General features: G+C 43.0%; 2 protein-coding genes across 2 annotated transcripts in view; one reads left to right on the plus strand and one right to left on the minus strand.

Annotated features, from left to right (window-relative positions):
* Positions 1 to 5,723: 5,723 nt before the first annotated feature.
* On the minus strand, positions 5,724 to 14,396 carry mRpS24 (mitochondrial ribosomal protein S24). Its single transcript, XM_075690363.1, has 3 exons — positions 14,314 to 14,396; positions 12,569 to 12,767; positions 5,724 to 7,507 (listed from the first exon to the last, which is right to left on the minus strand). Exons 1-3 carry the CDS (start codon positions 14,341 to 14,343, stop codon positions 7,218 to 7,220), a joined length of 519 nt encoding a protein of 172 aa, XP_075546478.1. The 5' UTR covers positions 14,344 to 14,396; the 3' UTR covers positions 5,724 to 7,217.
* A 378-nt stretch (positions 14,397 to 14,774) lies between these two features.
* Sar1 (Secretion-associated Ras-related 1) overlaps positions 14,775 to 19,946 on the plus strand; it is a 38,843-nt gene continuing 33,671 nt past the window's right edge. Inside the window, exons 1-2 of the mRNA XM_075690359.1 lie at positions 14,775 to 14,931; positions 15,436 to 15,492. Of these exons, the coding sequence (XP_075546474.1) occupies positions 15,450 to 15,492 (43 nt within the window). The 5' untranslated portion in view covers positions 14,775 to 14,931; positions 15,436 to 15,449. The remainder of the gene's footprint in view (positions 14,932 to 15,435; positions 15,493 to 19,946) is intronic.

The following is a 19,946-nucleotide window of genomic DNA, read 5'->3' on the forward strand; positions in this document are numbered from 1 at the left end:
TTCAGAAATACCCGCAATAGAATCGAACACGGCAAAGCATCTCACGCAGTGTGCAACGAAGGCCGCTCGCTTGGTGCGCCTACACATCACCGCCGATCGTCTTGCACAAGGTTTCGATTAATACGCCGTATTTAAGCGGCACTAAGAACCTTTTAAAGTTAGGAGAATAAAGGCGGCGCGAAATGCACAGTGGCAACTCCCAGCTCGCGCGCTCTTGCGCATGGTGAAATCTCAGCGCTAGATAAAGTAAAGGAAAAATAGAACACGTTATGTTTATGTCACGAACCCGAATACAATGCGAGGTGCGTTCCGAGACTGGAAATTTCGGGCGAATAACGCGCGCTATATTCGTGCAAATATATTAAGTGCGTATCTCTCGTGTGTCGCCTCTTCTGTGGCTCACGTGCTCTCACGCTGCACAACCTCTCCTATAGCCGGTGACACTGGTAGCAGCACGTAAATACCGCCTCCTTTTATAGTATTGTTATTTTATTATTATTATTATTATTATTATTATTATTATTATTATTATTATTATTATTATTATTATTATTATTATTTTTGTACAAAGTAAACACCAACAATGGCCAACTTACGCCAGCATCCAGGCACTCCAGCTACATGTGTCTCTGTGTGTGGTTGTACCCATTCGCTACAATATGTCAATAACTACAAATGCTCAATTAGGTGTAAATCTCCGTTTACGCATTATGGTATATGTTTTTAACAAGTAGACGTTATTTCGGACGTGCGGTTGTCTCGATCGGACACGTACCATGGCGCTCAGTGCGAGCTACAACGCGCGACCGCTTTACCTCGCGCATTCGCGTTGTAGCTCACATTGAGCGCGATAGTGCATCATAGCCCCATATGCGAACCAGAAAACATATATATTCTTACGCGGAAACTGAAAGTTCGATCACATTAAACGACTTTTCTTGTTTTCGTATGTATGTGCCAGAAGAAGTGCAGGGTAATATTCTACGGGACGTCTTTCATATATAAAATATCTACGATGAGACTTCCGACGGATGCGGTTTCGTATGCTGAGGCAGTACATGCATGAGTCGGATATTCTAATGACGAAGCTTTCTTTTACATGGTGCTATACGTTGCGTGGGAGCTAGGTTACGTAGGCGCCTACATGCAGCGCGCAGTCTGCCATTTGGGAAGTGGCGTCATTCCTTCGTCTTGCCCAAGAGCGATGTATGAAAGCGCTATACGTGAAAGCATATAAAGTTGACAGCAGTTCTGGTGGACAAGAAAATAGAAACCTATATAATAACGCCTATTGTAATTAAGCCGTTCCACGGTTTCAGACAAATTTATAACTATATTAGGTAAAGCTGTATAGGTAAAACTATACTGAATAAAAAAAGATATTCCAAATAGTCCGTACATTTATTGAGACGCACTATAGCGTATGCCTCCAATTTTTCCCCGTGCAAGTGCTTTTTTGGTGCTGCCTTGGGCGTGTTTCTGAATTTCTCATCTTGGGCTCAGATAGATCGCACCGTTTATTCAAAATTTACTGACGACAGACACCGCTGGCTTCCCTGCCGCAAGCGCAGTGCACAACTCCAAGCCATGTCACCCAGCTGCAGAGACTAGTCGAAAACATGGAGGCAAAAGAAAAACGGTCGAAAAGAAAAGTTTCCCGCGCTTCTCCGCCTGCAATCCCTGGTGGCGCACGTTTCTTTTTCTTTTTCGCCTCCTAGCTCCATACTGCGATTACCCGGCCACTCTGACCGGCCTTGGGCTCGGTTCTCCCCTCTTGCCCGCATTCTTCCCCGCCGCTGGACTGTTTTACTTTACTTCCTTTCTTTTTCGCTTAGCCCGAGTCACCAAAGGGTATATCAGCTTGTCGTTGGAACTAGGCATGCACGTTTGCTGTAACAAGCTTTAAAAGAATCCTTTACACTGCTTGTTCGTTTGCATTCAAATTTCGCAGTGAGGTCGTATTCTTTCTTCTTGCATTTTTCACAGACTGTTTAATTAGTATTTCTGCTTGCCATGGTTCATGCGGAAAGGCACCTCCTACCCAGTCAAACCGGACCATCTGCGAACAAACTAGTTAAACAGCAATGCGAAGCGTTTTACCAATGCGGACAAATAAAAAATGCGGCCTTTTAGCGAAACGTGAGTTGAAACCAAGCAGCAGTACGAGCAAAGTCATTAAAAAAGAATTTAAAGAAGTCCAGAGTCGCAGTCTGGTGCTTCTGCACTGTGCATATGCTGTGGCAGCATGCAAAATGCTTATTATTGTAATTATGTACTTAGTGCAATATATTTTATGCTGTCTAACAAAAAAATACGTGGACCCAAAGTTCAGTCGCCAACTAAAGCCGGCCCGATGCATTGACGGCTTGTCGCACCGACGAGCGTTTGGCGCGCTCGGCGTTCAGTCGTACGTGCTCTGGCGGAGGCCCAGCCCGTGTGGCCGGCCGCGTGCCGATGTAGCTGGAAGCAGGCGTCGGGCCGACTGTTTTCGGAAGTCGGGTGGCCAGTGAAGCTGGCTTCCGACCATTTCCCAACAATCGGCCAAGCATCGGCAGTCGGCTAGGGTTGCTTGGTACGCACACAACGCTGGCTCGATGAGGAATGCCAGCAGCGGCGTTACCAGCGTCGCACCTGGATGCTGCACGAGTTGAGGCTGACGGAAAACCGTCGGCGTTTGCCAGCGCCCAATGAAAGGATTAGATCAATTTAGCTTGACGTTTACTCTCCATTTCGCTTAGGCCAGTGTATTCAATCCGGTGTGGTATGGCCACTGCTGCTCACCAGGAACGACATAAGGTGCGTGCGCACAACGCTCATGCCAGCAGCCGACAGAGCGGAGCGCGACGGTGCGCCTGCTTTGCTTCGTCGCTTATGCAGCGCTGCGCGTCTCTGCAGACCTTCACAGCCAAGGTGCTAGACCAAGGGCGGCCAAATTACGGCTCTAACTTAGACCTGGGAGGAGCCGCGGCCCCTCGCAGGTCCAAGTGCAGCTCGCAATCACTGGCACTTGAACCCCACTCCCCTATATTTCTGCCTCTAAGGGCCAGCTTCCTTATTTATTTGTTTTATCTATCACAATACCCACGGCGCCAGTAGGCATAACAGCAGGGGGGAAAGCAAAAAAACAAATAAATAATGCAGGTGAAACAAAATGTGTACCCGGGGCACTTTCATACTCGCACACACACACACAAAACACTACCTTACTTCAGTGGGCTTACTGAATTCGAAAATAACTCGCTTCAGGGAATCGTTGCGACATCAGATGGTAACTTGTTCCACTGGCTTATGGTTCTGGGGAAAAAATGACATTTTAAACGCTCCAGTTTTGCAAGCTATTTCTTTAATCTTATTTTCATGGTCCAGCCACTGTAATATGTAATCAGGCTTGAAAAAATATTTCCCATGGTTTGAGAGTGGAATATGTTGTGAAAAAGTTTCCTTCCGAGATATTCCCTGTGGTGCTGTAGTGGTTCCCGACCGAGGCTTTCTTTTGCTCTTGAAACACCGAAATTCCTGGTACGTGCATCTCGTCACCGTCATTCTCGCAACTTACTTCCCTATTCACCTCGCACAAACATTTTCAACATTCATTTTTTCCATGCACAGTCCAGAAGTGAAATGCCTTGCCTGCCAGTGTCTTCTTATCAGATACGGTCACCACATTTGAGCCGGTTGTGTCCGCCCCTTAAATATACTAGCGTGGCGTCTGTTCTACCTTGTTATTGTAATGTCTTTTGATATGTTTGGACAATGAAAAACTAATATTTCATTGTCTGTACAGAATCCCATCTGCTTGGTCTTATTTAAGACAGTCAGTGTACCTGTAAATAAAAGAAATTTGAAGAAACAATACAAATGGCTATACTTTGAATTCTTTCTAAACTGTTCACGTCCCGTACCGACCGCAGATCCCACACAGCACAAGCATTATTCTAAAAGAGACATGCAGGTCTCTCCCTAGCTAGTTAAAGCTAGTTATCTCCACCTCAAGCATGCGTCCAAGAATCCTCTGTCAATATTTGGATCCATCTACTGCTGTGAGGCACTCTTCTCAACAACGAAAGCGGTAACATCAAAACAGCATGCGAACCTTATGGACAAACATCTAACTGAGCTGCCCCGAACTACAACCACGTCATTCGAGCCAAAATTCAAGGTGCTTGCTTTAGGAATGAGGAAGCACAACGCAGAGGCACAATGAGCAAACGCTGCATGAGTGGGTTTCTCCGTTTTTACTTTTTTTTTTTCATTGAACATGTCACTATCGAGGGTGATAACTACCTGATTCAGCAACCAGCCCTTTGGCATTTTTATCACAAGAGGAAAGCCACTGAGAAAATGAAACTTTGTCAATGTCTTCCTCAAGATTTCTCTAGTTTCATTCTTGTTGAGTGGCAATCCTCTTTTCAAATAACCAAGAAACAGCATATTGCGCTGAAGCATACCAATAGTAGCAAGGACAAACCACCATTGCAGTAAGGCACCTTCTGTATTGCAGAGAAACATAATGAGTGGCAAATGCAAACATGGCATGCAGGGTCAAGCAATTGCATTCTGCAATTCTCTTCACTTACTTGTGCGTATTGAATTGACATGAGTCACCGTGACTAGCGGTTCAATTCAGCCCCCTGTATCTACTTGCAAGCCTCCTCCCTTTTTGTTCTTTCCTCCTTTATGCTCTACTGCTCCCCATAGGGGGCCCTCATGGGCCTGGTGTGCGTTAAATTATACATACGCGCACACGTCTATTTGGAAAGGCCAAGTAGTTATATAAAATTTATAATGCTGCATCATTTGCTGAAATGTCTGTGGTGACAAAAGTTTTTCTGAGACCCTTGAAAAATGGGTCAATTTCCCATGATAAAGGAAGAGGTGAATAGCCCTCAAATCGAAATAGTTTTTCATTCATCTGGTTGCCTTCAAGCACACAAAATTCTCAAGAACCACCTTATTTCCAAAGCCTCAAGGCTTGTTAACATAAACCAGCTGCAGAAAAAATGTTTGTGCTCTCATTTGATTTTCACCGCTTCTTTCGCATAAGATGCATGTTTGTGCAGACAGGACTTCTGGAGAATTCTGCCCGAAGTAGTCATACTCCAAAGTAACATTGCAGATTTTCAAGGCGCATCTCTTCTGGAACTTTAACTAACATAGTGTCCCCAGGGTAATTGTTGCTGGACTCTTGGTCTTCATCACACTAACACACTCAACTTCGATACCCTGTAATATTGTGTCACTCACAAGTGCTTTGACCACTACTGCCCATCAAGATCCAAGATGAACAAATTAATCAGCAGGGTGCATTGATATCACGGTGGCACAATTGTCTGGCATATTGTATTTTCTTCACAATTTACCATTCTAGTGGGGCAATCACGCGAGTTTCACATTCTGTACAACACAGCCATAGTAATTCAGCTCCATTTAACTTAACAATGTTACCATTGCACTTATAGGTAATGAACCAAAATTACAGCCTCATTCTTTTCATCTAGCCATTCCACTAAAGTGAGTTTTGTGTATTTTGAGACTTCGGTACTTGCAAAGAGAGGAGGGAAAGGCTACTGTGGTTCTTAATGCAAGCTCAGACTGGCTTCATTCTGCTCATGTTAAGTAAACAAGGAAAAGTTATGACAACCAAAGGCTTCATTATACAAATGAGAGAGAAACACAAACCCATTTGTGCTTCTCATTATCAAAGATAAAAATGCCACTGATCATGTAAATAATGGTAAGATTTTATTTATATATACAAAGGCCTTCATTCACTGCATGTTTTTTAATAATCTTGTGCTACTCACAATGTACACACCAACAGTAGTGAATGACTGTACACATAATCCTGCACTCACTGGTCACAGCAGAAGCATAAACATTTGCAGTCTGTAGAATACTAACAATCAACAGCTACAAGCAAGCATTCTAAGTGCACCCACACTGAGAGATGTTACACTACAGTTGTTCCTGGCTGCTGCAACAATAGACGAATTTATTTAACCTAGGACAGAATGAGAGGTTAACTTTATTTTACATACAGTTCTTAGCCCAAGCAATCGTCACAAATAGCATGTCAAGTGCTGCTGTAGGGTTGGGAAGTTCCCGGGATGTGCTGCACCAGCTACCCAGAAATTTGATGAGGTTAGATTAAGCATTATTTGTAAATCCCCTGAAAACACATAAGGAAATATCAGCTACCAAGATCTGATGAACAGCACTAAACACACTAATAAAGTTCACAATTAATTGCAAGTTTTTAAAAATTTTGAGCCTTTCTGGGGACTAAAAAAGTATGCCTTCCGACAAACTAAAAACGCAACACTACAAGTACTGCATGCGAAAATCCAGGTCCCTTCTAGAGAATACTCATTATTTCTAAATAATTAAAGCTGCAATACCACTGCTTAAGTATGAAGCTTTCACAGAGTAGCAAACACTTTCGACACCCAGGTGACACCTTTAGGCCAGCAGAAGGTGTTTGCATAGGATACGCACAGGCATGAACTAATATTATGCTCATATTATATTTGCCAAGTATGTCACTTGATGCAAAATGGTCTCACCTAAAATTCTACCACACCTAAAATTCTACCACAGTTAGTGTGAAAAAATTATTAGCCTTTGTAAAGCACTGAGTGCAACAAAGCACATGTAATGCCAGAAATCCAGAAATGGCCCCTTTTTAGTCTATCTGATTTCAAATCCAGTACACGAAATTAAATCTAACTCTAGCAACTCATTATTTATTTATACTAGTTCATTTGTAATGCACAAAGGTGCATTAAATCAAACATGTCAACGGTTATGTAGTTAGAAATTACTGTATAGAGAATCTGGTGTGCGTGCCTTGGTTTTAATACGTTTCTCTGAACAACTGCCCCATTTTGAATGCTAGCTGTTGTTGAATGCATGTGACATATTTTTTTTATATGTAATCCAGAAAAGTTGCCACTACCCAAAAACTTCCTTGCAGGATAGTCCAGAGTAAATCCTAGTTCACTTTAATGAAATGCAATGAACTGAAGTATTCAACATGTTTTTCAGAGTGCAAGCATACGCCACTGTAGAAGACCTGCTCCAACAAGCGTCAAGGGTACCTGTTGGCAGCACAGCACAAAAGCAAGGTAGTCATCAGTGCTTGGGTTCTGATCTCATCCAGGGCAATTCTTTTTCTACGTTCTCACACAATGCAACCACTGGATACACAAGCACACCTCCTAAATGTATTTGAAGATCATCTCCTTGCGGTCAGCAACTGACTGTAGTTCCAGCTTGACAGGGCACTTGAGGATGTAGCTGAGGATCTCCTCAGTGTAGCCGATGAGGAAGTACATTTTGCGTGGAATCACCACCCTTTGCACAATGCCTCCAATAAAGATCATGTTGGCTCGACGCTTGATGAGGATCTCCGACACAAACATTCGGTGCCATGTGCCAGTCATGAATTTGCGAATGAACATGTCTTCCACAAGTGTCTCGGAACGGCGCAAGCCCCCTTGCAGGTTGCCTAGAAGTGACAAACAATATAGGATAAGACATAAAAATGGCGAACTTTCACAACACTTCACATGCGGTGGTTTCTTTAAGACAACAAACACCACACAATCTGCATTTTTATACAGATGAAAGCTGGTTTCTTGTCAAGTCTCTTAAATGTAGGTGGCAGATGCCTGAGAAGATGTAAGACTGAGGCTAAAGGTATGTATGGCATCTCCTTTCAACTTTGTTACGCTTACGTCAGACGGATTCAGCAGTGTTTTAATGAAAATATGTCGAACGTTTTTTGTTGGTTCTTGCATTTTCACTTAAGATACGTCTGGCATAAGAACACTAAACAGCTAAATACATGCTTCCCTCGCATCATTGCTCATTCTGTGTTTGTCACAGTACAGCGTGCCTGAGTTGGTGGAGGCAGCTCAGGGCATACTCATTCCTTATTATTATTAGTAGTAGTACTAATGGGACGCCAAAGGTAAATATTAGGTAAGTAGCAGGAGTGACAGATTATGGCCACAAAAATGCCCTGGCATTTGTTCTATGCCAGAAAATGGCCTAGCCACCGAGGAAACTGGAAGTCAAGACAACAAATCACCACAGGAAACAGGTGCAAACTTGTATGTCACACAGTGCTGCTGCACATGATGCCTGTGCTGCACCAGTGATCTAGGAGCTGATGCTCCACTAAGTATTTGGAGGCCTAACGACTAGGATGCCATGGTCCCTCAAATAGTGCTCATGGAGTAGTGTAAAGAGGTAGCAACAAGACGTTTTGTAGAAATACAGCACACACTTTTGTTAGATATTTACCTCCAGACTGATTGGCATTTGCTAATTTCAAACATGACATAATGCACCATCGAGGGTCAGTTTTATATTTTCAAAGTTGGGATGTCCACCCAGTCTTATGTTCATATCCCTTTGTCATCTAAGAAAGCTCCATCCTCTGAAAAATGGATGCTTCGGTCACTTTCGAAGCCTAATCTATCACTTCAGCTTAACTTGACATATGCCTTTCAACCCTGTATTCACAAGCAGGCGTTGGCTATAGGCTTTTGTTCGACTGCACCTAGCAGAGTACAGCACAGCCGCTGGACCGAATGAAACACTGAGCGTCAATAATGCTCCTTGCCATTTCTTACAATGATGAGAAGATGCTTGATAAGTGCACCTTTACTCTAGTGCATTCAAGTAGATGCCAGGAGCATTTGTTTAGAATATTTTCGCTCGGTGGCCACCGCAGGGTGTCGCAAACAAGCACTGACCAGTTCAGTTAAGAGGCAGTGCTGCTGTCAACTTTCTTACCAACCTACCAGAATATGTGGATAAGTGTCCCTTTAAGCTTTTTTTTCTAGCCAACATAAACTGTTTAACAAGTGACTCTTTAAACAAGTGCTATCAATCAAGCACTTCAGAATAGTAATGGACAATAATTACCCTCGGCACACCACGCTAACACTTAAGGTTTACTCTGTTCCTGATAATGTGCGCTTTGGGAGGTAGTGCATTTTGAAATTTCTAAATGTTATTCGCTTAATGGTCTGTCAATAGCTAATTTTGAATTCAGTAATGAGATGTTCTTGAGTCATTGAAGAGCTTATTTGTTTTGTATTTCATGATGCCATTTGCAAAAACAAAAGCAGTATATATGCAAGTACCCTTATGGTAAAGAATGGCAATTGAATAAATTAAGGTCAGTATTCTATATTTCAGTGTCACCTGACTTGTAGCTGCCATTTGGTTTTTGCTCACTTGGTTTGCCAGATAGCATAATGTGGGAATGAAACTATACGAAAGCATGGAGGCCCGTTTCGTGTCGATACTGCTGCGAGTCACTTAGGATATTTATTTGCTCTATTTTTGATACCACAAGCCCTGTCAGGCTACTTCGGATATATCATTGAGCTCCAGAAAAAGAGCCCTGTGCTTAACACTGTCACGCATATACTTCAGAGAACGGGCGATGTCTACTACCCTTCTAGCTTACTGTTGAAATAATGGTCGCCAGTAATTTATATTTGTTCACTATTAGAAAAATCTCTTCATTAGGTCTAACAGAAACTACCTATGTTTACTAAAATGCTGCATTTTTCTAATCTTAAATAGTTCTTTTTTTTTCTAGTTTCTGGCTCAACAGATTGTTGAGCAACGCCAGCAACATATAGGTACTAACCCAACTTAAAAGGCCAACTTCAATGAAATTTCAGTTTGGCTAAAATGGCCATAATCATAAACAGGTAGTACACATTGTGGAAATAATTTGCGAAGCCACAGGACTGGTTAATCACAATTTTTTTATTCAACAGCCACTAGATAGCACTTCACAAGACGACGTGTGCACCTGGTTGTCCCAGAATCATGCATGCTTATTGATCTCGTTGCCATGCCTAAGCACCTCAGTGGGCAAGGACTTTAAACGCTCTCGGCTCTGCTTTGTTTCCGATAAGCTGTAATGGCAGCACTTTGACTTTCAGTATAAAGAGCACCAATTGTAACTAGCTTTTTGCGAAGCAGCCACTCATATTACAAATGTGAAATTTGGTACAGAGTCTACTCTATCTACACTGTTAGGAAGGAACCTTTTTAGGGAACAAAAAATTCCACTACAGTTGGCCTATTTAAGGGACAGTAAACAGAAACATTAAATCAGCTTAGACATGTATTAACAGACTAGACAATGAAGGCTAAACTTCCATTCTTCGAACTTCGCACCGAAACCCCAGCACCAGTGTGACAGTGCAACACCATGGATTTCAACGTATTTTGTTGTATTCAAGCCATTGTGACATCGTAATAGTTCTCAAAACTTGCTACATTATGATTTTTTTATAATACAATGTTGCCCATTTTTAGTAATAAAAAATAAAATAACTAGACCCAAGCAGATGCTGTCAAAATTCACGACATCACAGCGAGCTTGTGCAAGAACTTCTAAAGCAGCGTCTCCACTAGTCTGATTTTCCCTACTTTTCTGGCTAGCCTCCTCCATATGTAAGAGTGGCCCTTTCAGTATTGTAGGAGTGTAACTTACTCAACAGTTTCACTTAACTTTCTCTTTAGCACATATGTGCCAACCTGTGAACCTTAAAATTTGTAAAGGTCCAGTGGAAACGATACCAAGGGTGTGAATACAGTGTGCATGTGTGTGCGTGTTGGGGGGGGGAGGGTTATAGCATGCACTTCGCTTTAGAGCTTGCATTGAGCCCGTGCCTATTGTGCAATACCTGCACACTTTCTTAACAATGATATACATTTAGGCGCAGCACACCTTCCGGAACTTGCCTGTATATATTCACTCAAAGCAAGTATGCTCCTCAGAAAACTTCCAATGGTAGGGTCAAACTCTCTTTCACAAACTTTTTTTTTTTGTAAGTCCTAATGAAACAATTGTAGACTGAGCCCAAATTCGTAAACTTTATGGAAAATTCGAGAGTGTTGGCAGTTAATGTCTCTTTAGAAGCCCCTCACCAGGCCACATGGCAAATTTTGGTTATGCACTAGAAGTTGTTGCATGCCCTCTAAAGAGTGTTCTACAGAAAGAATTTTTCAAATTACTTCATTAATAGCTGAGACAGAAATATTTGAAGTGCCACGAACCCATGATTTCAGGAGACGAGTGTCACCGCCAACATAGACCCTCTCTCCAATTTCCCCGTTTAGCCTCCGCAAGTGAAATTCCTTCTCTGCGTTCTCCCATACCGGAGCCAGGGGATTGCATGACAAATGTCACGGGTCCCGCCTTCTTTTTTTTTCTCTCCCGCATTTTTGCCGAGTGGGGCACTTCTAGTGACAGACTTGCGCGCGAGCTATTGTGTTTGTCTCATTCTGTGCAGCAGACGATTTTACGTCACCCGATTTTGAACACCTGATTAGCGGTATAAGTCAGTGCCATAGACACGAGCAGTGAGGCGGATGCGGGAGGATGAAAGAGCATGATCGCAGCGCTGGAAAACATGGTAGAAAATGACATAGTTTCAATCTCTGTGCACAAGCTTAAGATGAAGCAGACAAAACTGAGGCACATCTCTCTATCTACAGTACGAAGAAAAACAAAAACATGCAGACATTCAACTGGTATGTTTCATTATTTCTCTAAACTTTAATTGGTCTGCTTAAGCAACAGATTAAACAAATAACTAATGCTGCTTTGAATAATTCTACAAGTCACGTGTCACTGTAAGTGGCGCACTTGTATGACTGTCGACTCTGACTGGGATCGTGGTGCCCATGAGAAGGGCAAACAGTGTTTGGTTTGAAATGTATGTAATATTCAGCAGACATGAGCGTAGGTGCGCATTTTATGCACTGCGCTTGTCAGCTCAAAATGGCCAGACCTAGTGAGGGGCCCATGGGACCCTTTAAAGGACCCCTAAACCACCTCCGACATTTTTTTACACATTTAAAACAAACGTGCGTATCGCATGGAGAATGCTGCGACCATCACCTCTGGTAAATGTGGCAGCGCTACGCACCACGAGAACCCCACAAATTCAAGAACCATATCCATGCTCCTCTCCTGCCTTTTCGGTGCCTCCTTCGCACATTGTGATGTCAACAGGGTGCTCCAGCTGACGTTACCAGGTGTAAAAACTGTTAATTGGTCAGTCATCGAAGAATGACAACACCCACATGACTATAGATCCGACTGTGTGTTTTGAGAATGGAGAGAGGCTCATCCATTGTACGCCACTGAACCTTTTATGAAACTTCCATTCAGTCAGCTTCATGTGGAGGGCTTAGGGGTGGACAATAGAGGAGCATTTTTTCTGCTGTGCAGATGTGACATGTAGCTTTTGCTGCACTGTGTAGAATTGGTGAGTGTACATGGCAAGTGGGGAGAGAGCACAAGTAGGCAGCGTAGAGGAGAGCAAGAAACAGCGTTGGCCACGTTTTCATTAATCAAACACCTGTAAATATGCTATTATTTTGCACCATTTTAAAATATTCTTAAGGCTATATGTTCATAGTAGACTAGTACGTATCACCAACTATCTAACTAATATTCAAGCTCAGGGTGATTTAGGGGCCCTTTAAGGAAAAAAAAGAAAGCTTGGATGACAATGACACATACTAGTGTTCCACGAGTTCCATGCTTTGCGATGGGCAATCTGGTGAGGTGGGTTGGACATCTCATAGGTCAGTGGCTTGTTGTGATTGCGTGTCACCTTGTAGCGACCTGCTCGGTTCTTCTGCAGTGCTGCCGTTGTGTGCAAAGCTGCAACACGGCCAGGTGGTGGCAGAACCTGAGAGTGGCATAGCCTCCCAAATGCCTGATGGCAAAAGAAAAAGCCAATCAGTGTGCCTCTGCAGATGTCACAAAGTCATTGTTGTATTATGTCACTCTTTAGCTGACCAACAGTGCCTGAAATGGTGTGCAAGATAACAACATAGAGGACTATGGAACACAGGTGCAAAATATGTGTCGTAGGGGCACTGGCAAAACTGACTATGGAACATGACCTTTAGGAGAACTTCATTGCACACTACTTCTCCAGCAAATTCAGCTTTGCATATGTTCCAGAATAGAATCACAAAGCCTGCTGAAAGCAAAACAACTGATTTGAAATAGCTGCGCATTTGTATCACACCTTCTATTTGGCTTTGCAATATATTTTAAGGAATTTTCAGTCTGGTAACAGTCCTTCCTTCACATTCTTATGCACAACCCTGCTTAAAGTCTCAACGGGGATAGCTTAAGCATGCATGACTCAGATTAACAACAGTATGGTTCTTCATGTATGGGGAAAGTTTCCACTCTTACCGAGAATAAATGCATGTCCCCTTTCTGACAGACAGTACATCTTTATAGCCAAATAGCTCCATGACCGTATTTAGGAAGGTGCAGAAATGTTCAAGTCATTACGTATGTTTACCGAATTTGATTTCAAAGTGTTTGCCAACTATGCTATGCCTATTTTGCTGCAAATATTTTATCTCCTTTTCAAGTGAAGGAGAAAACTATAAGCAATTGGCAGCACTTGCTAAACTAGTTTAGGAAGTGCAGGTGGATCGCAAAGAGTTTAGATGGCGCTGCTGCACTACAGATGATTACAGAAATTCTGCAATCTTGCTCCTTCGCTCACCAAAACGTGTTTCCTACCGTCATTCATGTCTTATTAACTTGTCTACTTGATATATCGTAATTCCCACTCGAGCTGGCACACGAGCATTCACGTTCTCTACGGCGCTGCAATGGATTACTGTTGCTTTAATAGGAAGAAGCAAGCAAATACACAAGCTGAAATGTGGACATAGGCAGGAGGTATGTACTTGTATATAGCCACATCTCAACGAGATAAACACTTAAGAGTTAAGTACTTTAAGCAGTATGTGGCGAAGTCCGTCTTGTATAAAGTTACTGGATTTCGGAGCAAAATAAAGGATAAGTATGGTTCAGTTACAGAAGAACGGTGTCGGTGAAATGGAGGTTAAGTAAACGCCTATTAGTCAAGCTGTTACGGCGCCAATTCGTTAAGAGCGTGATGCTTTCAGATTTTCCTTAAGATCAATAAAATAAAACAAACATATGTTTCACATGGCCCAAAACTAATAAAAGTGGGCTTTTCAATGGTCACAGACGCCGCACGAGCTGGAGAGATGCGTAAAGAGCTCGTTGAAGTATTATCATGCAGGCGCGATCGTTGCCCTTCATAACTCGTGCATTAACAACTTCAGACGCAGCGAAATACGCAGCAACTGTCATTAGAGTGCATCGAAAAAAAAAAAAAATCCTGGCTGCTTGCTAGCTGTCTCGCGCATGGCTGAAATAAGTGATAATCAAAAGCAGAGAGATTTAAATCCGGCAATATTACTTACCTTGCACAAGCTGCCCATGGGGACCGCCATACTTTCTCAGCTTTGCTATGATCGAACCGCAGTTAATGTTATTATTAATGTAACAACTAATTATCCAAATAACTTTTTCTGCACTTATAAAATAATTTATTTATATTTATTATGTTTTTATTATTTTTTGTCAATAAAGTTTTATTTTTCTGCGTGGCCGTATGACGTAGATTTTGCCATGTGTTAGAGAATATGTTTAAAAGGGTAGCACAGCACTATACAAAAAAAGATCTTTGAGGAATTTACTTTTGTTTAACAGTAGCAAAGCATATAACTATTTAATATAAAATATTCTGATCAAACATAAATTATTAAATGTTTTTATCGCTAATGTAAATTTATGTTTACGTTATAGACGAGTTGTAATCATAGTGCCTCACTCAGCCGCCTTGAAGCGCTAGAGTCGACCTTTTTAATTCAACCAATCATCGTCTGCCTCATCTGAAGTAAAGAAATTTGGTACCCTTTATCGTTGCCGTCATCCTTCCTAAAGCCAGTGCGGAAAAATCTGGCGGTGAAAAGTCCCCATCTGATACCGAAGAGACCAGACTCGTATTCATTTCCAGCTCCTCTGCAGAATACAAAAAGGTAACGCTTATTTCGTACACTTTCTGCCGTACGGCGAAGTCTGTTTTTGCTGTGGTAAGTTTAAACCACGTAGGCTTAGAAGCTGTTAGCGGTGAACACGGTGGTCATCTTTTTTGTGTATGTGTGTGTTATCCTTCAAGAAAGAACGGAGGCCAATGACGCCGCTCAAACACGTCCTGTTAAATCCCTGGTTAAGGACGTGGTAAGCTCTGACAGTTTATGCCTATATTATGACCTTTGCGAACCCCACTGCTGTTTTGTATGCTTATGCGAGTTACGGCGCATTTCCTCGTCAACAGCGAGTGGTCTGAGCAAGCCGTCGTTATTCACTGCTCTGTCTTTCGTTACATAACCTGCGGCCGTTATCCTTGCGCAGGAAAGCTTGTCGGTGAAACATGTATTAATCTTTCGTTTTACTTCCCTTTCTTTTCGTGCCTTAAGTTTACCGCGGCTCGGCCAGTGTAAGCTGCGGCAGACTGTTTACTGTGTTTTTTTGTTCCTCAGCTCACCGCCCAAAAATGTTCCTCCTCGAATGGCTTGGCGGTGTTCTAGGCTACTTGGGTAAGTTTCTGTTTAATCTTTTCCATGGATCATCTTGGAATTAACCACTGCAATCCTTCAGATGTTTGACACGACCGTACCGCGTCATCGAGGTGGAGCTGTGCTGTGTTGTGTTCGTTCGTCAATCGATCGGGGAATTCGCGAGTTTAGCCGCGAATCCCATGCGTGTAGAACGAAAACTCGCATGAACATCGCGACCTTTTCGTGTAGTTCTGTATTTTCAAGTGTATCGGAGGGACTGTCATTGCCCGCATTCCCTGCTGTCGACTGTTTGTGCTGTACTCCTGCGGAAACCAAAAGCCGCGAATGCAGTAAGCTTTCGGAAACGTGTGAGCGGGGCGTATACTCCGAAACGACACTTACCCGTTTGTCTAAACCGATCTTCGAGCGATCGCTCTCTTGCAGCGAGATTGTTCGCACTCCTTCAAAGCTTATCTTGTGCCGCCGGCCCCGTGCGTGCAACCTGCGGCCACTTTCGCAATTCTTCCGTGTTTTTGGTGGTTGTGCATCGCCGGCGCTGTAAATCGCGCAATACACGACTGCTCTTTTCTCAATGATGCTGTCAATTGCGTATGTAGTCCGTGAAGTCCCACCATCCCCCGTGGCGCTGTTTTTACCCTGCGATGATCGCAGAACCTTGAACCACGATAACCTGGCCTTGAACCACGATAACGTAGGACATTTGCACGGAACACTTGTACGCCGACTGTTTGCTGCAGAGGGTCGACACTAAAGGACACATCACACTAATAAGCGCCGTGGCTGTATTGTGGGCTGTGTGCATTGTGCTGCACGCATACCACATTGGCGGGTGTTGGCTCTGGACGCTGCACACTGCATTATAAACTGCTATCTTGCTTTTGGCTAATTTTTTATAAAAACACTTAGAGCTGGATTGAGATGTATGTCTGGCTAGAAAGCAGTTTCTCTTGTTGACTCCCTTCGGTTTTATGGAAGGTACTTTGGTGCATTCGGATTATAGTGACACATGCACTTCTGCAAAACTTTAAATGTAGGGAGTGCATATCAGTAGCTCCGTTTTTGGCAGGCTACTACGATTCTGCACGAGGCCTCTTGCAGAAATGTGCTCCCGTGAATTGTTTTGTACCGCTTCATAAGGCCTATTATAGGCCACTTGTGAGGCATGCAAGGCTGCCTCTACTGTAGACACAACCACGGCCACTGGATAAAAAAAAAGGTGTGGCCTGCCGCATGCATCGAAAATGGTGTAATGCGGGAACTGTTGTCTGGGATCGACATAGAAAATGCGTTGGAAATGCACTTCGAAAGCCATAGCCCGACACGTCCCATCCCCGCCAGCTAGCGCCATTCGGCCCAGCCAAGTGGCCAAGAATGCAACTACGGTGGTTATGTTTGCTCCCATTGTAGCTCATCTGATGCGGCAGGCCACACCTTTTTTGTCCAGTGGCTGTAACACAACTTTCAGTGTAAATGCAAAGTAGGTGCTGTTTCTGCTTTCAAGATTTCCTGAAATGAACGTTGATTTTGACCAGGTCAACATTTTTTGCAGAAATGTATAACAGACTATTTGCTTTCAACTCTGAAAACTAACCAGATTCGTAGCATTGACAGATGGATAGTTTAATATCCAACATGACGAGTTAAACTGGTGAAACTCGTTCGAATTTGGTGGTTTTATAATCATGGTTAATAAGCAATACAGGGTGAGCCTTCTTTTTGTACCTGCTGTGGTGGTGGAGTTGCTACATCATTCTGCTACTGAGCACGAAGTCACCGGTTCGATTCCCGGTGTCGGTTGTCGCATTTTCATGGGTGTATAATGCAAGAACACTCATGTACTTAGATTTAGTTGCGTGTTAAAGAGCCAAAGATGGTCAAGATTAATCCATAGCACTGTGTCTGTTTCTTTCTACATCCTTGTTCAGTCGCGCTTATACACTCTATTATGGATTCTAATCAACTAGCCCGCCAATGTGTTTTAACCAGAGCATCAGACTGCTGTGCTGCGGGACAGGGGTCCAAAATTCCACCATTCAGCGTGCAATTAAATTTATTTTTGAGTTTCAGCAATTCGGCAAGGCAGCAGCAGCAGCAGCAGCTTTGGTAGGGAAAGTCTGATAGGGTTCTAAAAGAAAGCTTTGCTTTAAAAAAAACAAGAAAGGCTACAAAACTATTTAAAGTTGAGCATGCAGCACCATTGGGTGTGCCAGTACATTTTGGTAAATGGTTCATTCATTTAGCACTGTTTGTAATGTTCACTTCTAAAAGGCGTGCATTCACTGAGCTGCATGGCTTAGTGGGTGTCGTTCTGCGGCTGTGAATGTCGTGTGCACAGGCTACTCTTTACACTTCGCTAACTTTATACCCTTGAATAGTCTTCAACATGGTACACCACCTCAACTTCTCGTTATGGAGGGAGGATGATCCTGCTTGTCAACTGACGTGGGCACTATGCTTCAGTATTGCTTTTTGCCTATTCCTGAGCTGTAATTTTGTAAGACACGAAGCTAAACAACCAAGGCAATGCTGCACGTAAACCTAGTACAGATAGCTACGTTCTAGCCTCGTCTCCCGTCTGCTTCTTCACCTGTTCTCAAATTCTCACTTCAATTGTCATTAAAGATTAGATCGCTGTTTTAATGCATGGGAATAAATCAGATTATTTTTTTAAGCTCTGCTAATTGCCAGGTTGAGATTGGTCTTTAGTCTATAACGAAGGCAAAAAGTATGTTAAGGCTTTGATGCATATTGTGCGACTTTTGCAGATTGCACTGCTGTGAAGTTGTCCATGTAGCTGTTCTGGAATGTAAAATTGCGTATTTAGCATGTTAATCCTGCATGATGTGCACATTTGGAGTAACTTGCATAACTGTTCAATGAGGTGCTTCAATGTGTTCATGCTCTGATAGGTAAAATTGATCTCCACTTTAAATGTCAGTTGAAATCTGGGGACGTATTCTGAAACGTTCGCTGCCGCGAAAGTTTCGCCCTGGCCACGCCTCCGCCGTTGCGGCGCGCTCTGAATGGCTGTTTTGACAAAACCGGAAATTCAGGTGGTGCAAGTGAATTTCCGGTTTTGTCAAAGCAGCCATTCAGCACGCGCCGCAACGGCGGAGGCGTGGCCAGGGCGAAACTTTCGCGGCGGCGAACGTTTCAGAATACGTCCCCTGGCCTACAGCTGCTCTTAGGTGTGTGTATGTGTATGGGAAGTCTAGCAGCTCCAGTGTTAAATATGCTGTATTTAATTTGGTGTGTGGCACATTCAAACATGCTTAATAGAAAGTAGCCTTTCCTGGTGGTACAGCTGGCGGCAAGCTTCTCGGGTAAAGGTGATAATGCAATGATCAGAAAAAAAAAAAAATGAATAAACTGCATCTCCCTTTCATAACCTCATTTGCTTTGCTCAATAGATACAAGCTATTTTGAGATTCATTTTGTGCGGAAATTATTTTTGAGGGGCAGTAACTTTGACTTGCGTGATGAGGACTGTAATCGGATTGGAAAATGCTAGTCATTTTCTGCATTTTTGAAGTTCGAAATTGTTTACTGTAACACCATGGCTTGTGAAAATGGTCATTATTTTGTGCTCTGTGGTGTGTGTGTGTGTCGTCCAAATGTTGTGCAATCGAACCTCTAATGTGCTATACCAACACGCCCAGTCTTCAACCTTGGCAAGTCATTATTTTAGCATACTAGTACCACTTAACTTATCCTTGCCCTGTTATAGCACATGTGCAGTACAGACAGCTAACATGGGCAGAGCTGACATGGGTAAGATCAGTGACTGTGGCATGCTACAGTGATCCTTTCTCTGCACTGCTGAACAAGGAATGAAAGGGCTCAGGAAGCTGATTATGGAATTTTCACGAGCACACCTGTAACATTTGTGTGCAGTTGTCTTTAGCATGAGTACAATAAGCTCTTGAACTAGAAAATATAGAAGTGCTGAAGGTTGGCCAAGTTTGTACAACTTCGTGATGTAGCTGCACAGCACGAGAAAACATCGGCATAGGTGAAGGAAAGATGGGGCAAGCACCGTATAGAGTATAGATACATGATGTATACACAATATATAAAGTGTAGATGGAAAGTGTATAATCGACATAGGAGCTCGGTGAAAACTGAAGCGTTGACTAGCTAAGAAGCGGACGAGGGTTTAGGACAGCATGCGAGTGAGAGTTCATTTGGGCAAAGTCAACTGATAAATGGCAGGAGAGGCGTGCATCTTCACTGATTTGCCCAAAACTTTTCTTGCACATGCCAGTGCTGTGCCTCTTTCATCACCTGTGCAGCTGGGTACTGGCCTTGGCAAAATGCTTTTGCCACATGTTGGTAGTCATGGCTGTAAGTTGAAAAGACATAGTTTACTGTTGGTAGTTTGCTTGGCAATTTGTACCGCAAGAGCTTAAGTTGCATTCATGTGTTGAAGTGACTGTCCATTTTTCCACTTCAGATAGTTTGCACTAAGAATC

This window comes from Dermacentor variabilis, chromosome 1 (genome assembly GCF_050947875.1).
Source record: "Dermacentor variabilis isolate Ectoservices chromosome 1, ASM5094787v1, whole genome shotgun sequence".
NCBI classification, from domain to species: domain Eukaryota; kingdom Metazoa; phylum Arthropoda; class Arachnida; order Ixodida; family Ixodidae; genus Dermacentor; species Dermacentor variabilis.